The sequence below is a fragment of the Elephantulus edwardii genome, unplaced genomic scaffold (assembly GCF_000299155.1).
Source record: "Elephantulus edwardii isolate Elephantulus edwardi_28Jun2011 unplaced genomic scaffold, EleEdw1.0 scaffold00054, whole genome shotgun sequence".
NCBI lineage: Eukaryota > Metazoa > Chordata > Mammalia > Macroscelidea > Macroscelididae > Elephantulus > Elephantulus edwardii.
The window spans coordinates 7159369-7166309 of NW_006399804.1; the positions used below are offsets into that span (position 1 = coordinate 7159369).

At 47.3% G+C, this 6941-nt stretch overlaps 1 protein-coding gene across 1 annotated transcript; it reads left to right on the plus strand.

Annotated features, from left to right (window-relative positions):
• Window positions 1-5137: 5137 nt before the first annotated feature.
• Window positions 5138-6592, plus strand: OTUD1 (OTU domain containing 1). The gene has a single exon (XM_006887063.1). It carries the CDS (start codon window positions 5138-5140, stop codon window positions 6590-6592), a length of 1455 nt encoding a protein of 484 aa, XP_006887125.1.
• Window positions 6593-6941: the final 349 nt, after the last annotated feature.

Sequence of the window (6941 nt, forward strand, 5' to 3'; positions counted from 1 at the left end):
AGCTTATTGCGATGGGAAAGTCTGCTGTTAGGGACCTCTCTAAAGTACTCAAAAGCAACGGTGTCTCTCTGGAGACTAAGGCGCGCTTGATATAGGCCATGGTCTTTGCAATCGCTTGTTATGCACCAGAGAGTTGGACATTGACTAGGGAGGACAGAAGGACAGTTGATGCCTTTGAGCTGTGGTGCTGGAGAAGAGTACTGAATGTACCATGCACTGCCAGGAAAACAAACAGATTCATCTTGGAGAGCATTAAACCAAGCTACTCCTTGGAGGCAAGGATTCTGGATCTTCGTCTGACATACTTTGGACATGTTGCCAGGAGGGACGGGTCCTTAGAGAGGGACATCATGCTTGGGAGGGTGCAGGGACGGCGCAGGAGGGGAAGACCCTCTATGAGATGGATTGATTCGGTGACTGGGGTAACAGGGATGGGTGTGTCAGAGGCAGTGTGGTTGGCGGTTGGCGCAGGACAGAGCAGGGTTTAGGGCTGTTGTGCTTAGGGTCGCTATGAGTCACAAACGACTCGACGGCACATAACAACAACAACAACAATTTGAATGTCACATGTCAGATGTTTTTAATAGCACTTAAAAAAAGGAAACTTCTACTGCAACTAAAGCTGACCTTAGTCATGTAGGTGGAGTTTTGAAATTCATCAAAGATTAAACTGAACACAGAGCAATCAATATCCTAGGCTTTAGGCATCTGAAACAAACTGGTACTGGCCATTTGGTATTGAATAATATGATTTGTTATACTAGAAATGACAAATTTAAGAGAAATTGTGTCACATTTGTCTTCACAAAATACAAACACTGTCAGTGATATGGTAGTAGTTATACCCCTACAAGAAGACCAACAAATAATATTATTCAAATTATAAACACTAATGCTGAAAATAGAAACTGAATATTTTTATCAAACATGCAATCTGAAATTGATCAAATATATAATAAAAATGAGTTGATAATTAATGATAATTGGACTGTGAATGTTAGAAGCAAAGAAGGATCATTAGTTGGAAAATATGACATTGATGAAAGCAACAAAGGCCAGGAATGCACAACAGAATTTTGCAAGACAGACAGTTTATTCACTGAAATACCATAAACAGCAGCTGAGCACATGATCTGGTCAGATGGAATATACAGAAATAAAATTGACCACATCTGTGCAAAGAGTTGATGGAAAAGTTCAATATCAACAGTCAGAACAAGGCCAGGGACCAACAACAAAACAGAACATCAATTACAGATATGCAAGTTCAGTTGAAACTGAAGAAAATGTAAATAAGTTCACAAGAACCTAAGAACAGACTTGAGTATATCCCGTCTGAATTTAAAGATCTTTCTAAGAATAGCTTTGGCACACTGAGCATGAAGAAACAAAGAACAAACATAAAGGACATTCATTATACATGAATAAAGCAAAAGTTACTTTAAAAAATGAAAAAACTAGATGCCAGAAGAGACTGATAATCACATTTGAATGCTGTGTTTTATGAATTGACAAATGATGATGTTAAGAGCTGAACAGAAGCTTTCTAAGGGCCACTTGAGAAGACAAAAAATCATAATGAAGTGCCCAAAGACTTGGGTGTTAGAAACCCAAAGGCTTACATTTTCTTATGCTGAAATCACTAATGAAATATTCAAGCTTTGAATTGTAATATTCTGTGGATAAAGTATTGAACAGCGCAGAACGTACTAAAAGAAAATGAAAGGTATACACAATTACTGTACCAAAGTGAACTAATTAATGTGCAGTCATTTTCAGAGGTAGAATATGATAAAAAACTGATCTTGCTACAGAAAAAATCCAAGCAGAATTGAGAACAGTGGCAAAAACCATGGTTTCAGGACTTGATGAAATACCTTATTTAATCAAACATATGCTTGTAGGATATGTTCACTCATATATGCCAAGAAATATGTAAGACCCAATCATTCTACTAGAAGAGATCATATTCTTGCCCATTAAAAGACTAGTGTTCCAACAGAATGCAGAAATTATTGAACATTAACATCCATAACAAATAAAATTCTGCTGCAGATAATTTCTTAAAAATATACATTAGTACACAAACATGGGACTGTCAAATATTCAGATTCAGAAAAGGACATGGAACAATGGCTATCATTGCTACTACCGGATGATTCTTGACTGGAAGTAGAAAATATCAAAAAGATGTTTAACTGTGTCTTACTGTCTTTGCAAAGGAATTTGACTGAGTGAACCATAACAAATTATAGATAATATTGCAAAGAAATTCCAGAACCTTTGTTTGTGCTTATAGGAAACAAGAGGCATAGACCAAGAGAACATAACAAGGAACTACCGCAAGGTTTAAAATCAGGAAAAGTACACATCTGGGTTGTTTCTTTTATTGTATTTACTAAATTTGTGTGATGAACAAATAATTCAAGAAGCTGGGCTATATGAAGAAGAGTAAGGTATTGGGATGCAGAGACTCATTAACAACCTGATGTATGCAGAGTTTTGCATTTGCAAACTTTTCTTGCTAAAGTTTTGCTGAATCAAAGCTTTGCTTGCGAAAAGTGAAAACTACTTGAAACACTGTTGATGTTTAAAGACTACAGTCTTCAGTATGGATTACACCGCCACATTAAAAAAAAAAATATCCTCACAATGAGACCAACAAGTGACATCATGTTAAATAGAGAAAATATTCAAGTTGTCAAAGAGTTAATTTTATCTAGATTTGGAATCAGCGCTCATGGAAGCAGCAGTAAAGAAATTACATGACATATTGCATTGAATTAATATTACAAGCATGTGAATAATGAGTAATGAATTAGAAAGACCAAATAATTGATGTCTTTGAATAGTGATTTTGGCCAAGAGTATTGACTATACCCTGAGCTGCTGAAAGAACAGATCTGTGTTGGGGGAAGTGTAACCAAGTTGCTCTTTAGAGTCAAGGATGGTAAAACTCTTCTCAGGTACTTTGGGCATGTCAGGAGAGGTCAGCCCTTGGAAAGACATCATGCTAGGAAGGGTGGAGGGTTAGTGAAAGAGATGAAGGCCCTCAAAAAGATTGACTGTCACGGTGATCGTTTAGGCATGGCAGAGATCATGTGGATGGAGCAGGATAGGGTCGCTATGAGTTGTAATGGACTCAAAGGCATCTAACAAAAATGACATCTGCACAAACTGACTAGATGGCACTAACTATAATGTAACAACAAAACGATGGGACAGAGCCCATAGGTGATACTAAACATTAACAAACACAACTGATAACTGAAAATTTGGAAGTTCAGTTTTACCAGCAGTGCTTGGGAAGAAAGTAAACTACAAATTCAAATAAGATTCATGCTTTTTATTGTAGAAGTTCCCTTATCCCTTAATTCTTTTATAATTCGCTGTAGATACATTGTACATTTTTTCTCTTTATAAAATATTAATCCAAATCATTTTAAGGCTGATTTCTTCTGAATTATAACCGCAGGTGATCATCTCCTACCTTCCTCAATTTGGGCCTAGTCACAAACTGCAAACCTACCTCTTGTCATAAGGATTCTAGAAAATGAACGTTATCTTGAAAACACACATTAGCTTTGTAATAGTTAAGATTTCTCTTTTCAATATCTCTAGTACATTTATTCTAATGCTTCACATTCCAGTGTGATGCTGTATTTTCTATTAGAGTTTTGTAAAGAATTTTTCTGGTTTGCTGGTTGATAGTATTTTTCAGTAACATTTACCAACATCAAAAGTCAGTCATTGAAAATCCTGTGGAGCACAGTTCTGCTCTGACACATGGACAGCGCAGTTGTGTTTTTTTTTAGTAATAATTAGAGCCGATTAGAAGTTTAATTTAGCATCTTCTCAAAGTCTTAACTTATAGTTAAAGCTGCTAACGAGTTAATAATTGATCACATGACTCTTCTGTCACAAAGGGAATACTAAGAAGTGAGTAAAAATGCTTGCAATATCATATTTTTCCTTCAGAAAGAAGTTCACGACCCATTCCACTCTGTCTCTGACCTAAGTGCAATTGCACATATTTAAATGGAGAATTCAGAAAGACTGGAAAGCTTCCTTTGGTCCAAGCAAAGTATTTCTTGACTGGCAGGAGCCAACCAGAAGTGTAGCAAAGTTAGTTTCTGTGCAGCAGAGCAGAAAGAACTGAGCGCTCGGGGTGGGTGGGAACTACATGGTTATTAAGTATTTGAGTTTTAAAAAACTGGATCAAAAAAAGGCAGTGGTAAATGGATACAGGAATGGTGGCCCAGGAGCCTGCAGGTGGCATAAGGCAATTCTTGATTTTGCATACCCAGCAGAATCTGTTCTCTGAAAGGCAAGCTTTCAAAGCAAGCACTCTGGCTTGCCCTAAACTGCCCTGATCTTGCTACCATTCATCGAGATGGGTGCGGCAAGAAAGTCTTGGGTTTAAATGGGTGGAGTGGCCCGCAGAAATTTTGCAGGTAGCAACCAAGAGCCCCGGGATTGAGCAGGCCATTAAGCCTCAGCGTTCCCCCGCCCAAGGGCCCCACGCGCGCGCGTCCGACACATAGGCCGCGAGAGCGCCGCTCGCTCAACGGGCCACGCCCGTGACGTACGCTGATGGCGGGCGGGCGCGGACCCGAAGGGCGGGGCGAGCCCTCCGGAGTGAATGGGGCGCAGCGACGAGCCGCACATTCCAGCGGGCCCACGTGACCAGGCCTCGCGGCCTGAGGTAAACAAGCTCCGGCCCCGCCCCCCGGCCCCCTCCTTGCGCCCAGATCAGCTTCTCGCGGCGGGCCGCGCTCCAACGGGGCGGGCAGCTTCCTCCGACAGTCCCCAGCGCCCGCCACAGGCCGGAGAAAGGGGAGCGGGCACGGCGCCCCGGGTCTGCGGGCCGACTGCGCCGGCCGGGGTCGAGCGCTCGCCTCCTCCCCGCCCCCATCGCGCGCTGTGGCGCAGCAGGAATTTGGCGGGGACCCCGGCGCTATTTGCGGTTCTTGACGCTCTGGAGAAGGTTGCTGGTGGCCCTTCGGTCATTTCTATTCTAGGGACACTGGGTCATCGCTCTTGGCCGGCAGCGGCCCCCACTCTGGAGTCTGGAGGGTGTGTCCCCCACACAGGGGCTCGCCGCGCCTATAAGGGGGCTTGAGCGGCGGGCAGGGACATGCAGCTTTACAGCAGCGTCTGCACCCACTACCCAGCCGGGGCACCGGGTCCCACGGCCGCCGGCCCCGCTGCTCCCGCCGCCGCCTCCCCCTTCAAGGTCTCCCTGCAGTCGCCGGGACCCACCAGCAGTGCGCCGGAGCCCGAGACCGGCGAGTGCCAGCCCGCCGCGGCTGCTGAGCCCAGAGAAGCCGCCGCCAAGATGCCCGCTTTCTCCTCCTGTTTCGAGATGGTGTCCGGGGCCGCCGCCCCCGCCACGGCCGCCGCCACCACCCCGGCCGGCGGGTCCTGCAAGCCGCCGCTGCCGCCGCACTACACGTCCACGGCGCAGATCACCGTGCGGGCCCTCGGCGCCGACCGGCTCCTCCTGCACGGGCCCGAGGCCGCCGCCGCCGCGCCCGCCGCGCCGGGGCTGCTCCACCTGGCTCCCGGGGAAACCGCCGAGGCCCGACGGGCCCGGGGCCACCGCTGCCTCCTGCTGGCCCCGACGCCCGGCGCCCCGCTCCCGCCGCGCCGGGGCTCCTCCGCCTGGCTGCTGGAGGAGCTGCTGAGGCCCGACGGCCCCGAACCCGCGGGCCAGGACGGGCCCGAGCGAAACTTCCGACTCAGCGAGCACCGCCAGGCCCTGGCCACCGCCAAGCCCCGAGGCCCCCCGCCGCCGCCCGGAAGCCCCGAGCCGCGCCCCGGCTCGTGGAGCGAGGAGCTCCCGGCCGAGCGGAGCCCCCGGAGCTGGGAGCGGGGCGACCTCGCGGACGCGGCCGAGGCGCGGCGGCCCGACCCGGAGGCAGAGGCGCCCGCCGCGAGGAGTGGGGAGGTGGCTGCGAGCAGCGCGCCGGAGGCGGGGGTCGTCCCCAGGGCGGACCCCAGAGACGAGAAACTGGCTCTGTACCTGGCGGAGGTCGAGAAGCAGGACAAGTACCTGCGGCAGAGGAATAAGTACCGCTTTCACATCATTCCCGATGGCAACTGCCTCTACCGGGCGGTCAGCAAGGCCGTGTACGCCGACCAGAGCCTGCACCGGGAGCTGCGGGAGCAGACCGTGCACTACATCGCCGACCACCTCGACCACTTCAGCCCCCTGATAGAGGGGGACGTGGGGGAGTTCATCATCGCTGCCGCTCAAGACGGAGCGTGGGCCGGGTACCCGGAATTGCTGGCAATGGGGCAGATGCTGAATGTGAATATCCACCTAACGACCGGAGGGCGCCTGGAGAGCCCCACCGTGTCCACCATGATCCACTATCTGGGCCCCGAGGATTCCCTCAGGCCTAGCATTTGGCTCAGTTGGCTCAGTAACGGACACTACGACGCGGTGTTTGATCACTCCTACCCGAACCCTGAATATGACAATTGGTGCAAACAGACTCAAGTGCAAAGAAAACGCGACGAGGAGCTTGCCAAATCCATGGCCATATCCCTCTCCAAAATGTATATCGAACAAAATGCATGCTCTTGAAATGTGTGAAAATAACACCCTAGAGAAATGGCGTAAATAACTTGTGTTTGGAGAATTACACGAACTCAAATCAGGGTAATAGCACTTTTAAACTTCCTATTAGTTTTACTGTAGATGTAATGCCTTAATCATTTTTTTGAATGTTTTCTCCCCAGAGCTGAAGGTTGCTGGGCACCTAAATGATGTTTTATGAGAGCTTTGGGTTATCCTACTGCTATTTATAATTTGCTGTATAAAGTTAGCATTACTTGATTTGCAAGCTGATTTCTCACAGTGTAAAATTTATTCATTCCTGGCAATCTATTTTATATAAAAATGTATTTTTGCACACATTTTTAAAATTTGGTGT

Bases quoted from the DNA above. Each gene is read 5' to 3' on its own strand.
- OTUD1 (XM_006887063.1), top strand. From the start codon at position 5,138: ATGCAGCTTTACAGCAGCGTCTGCACCCACTACCCAGCCGGGGCACCG.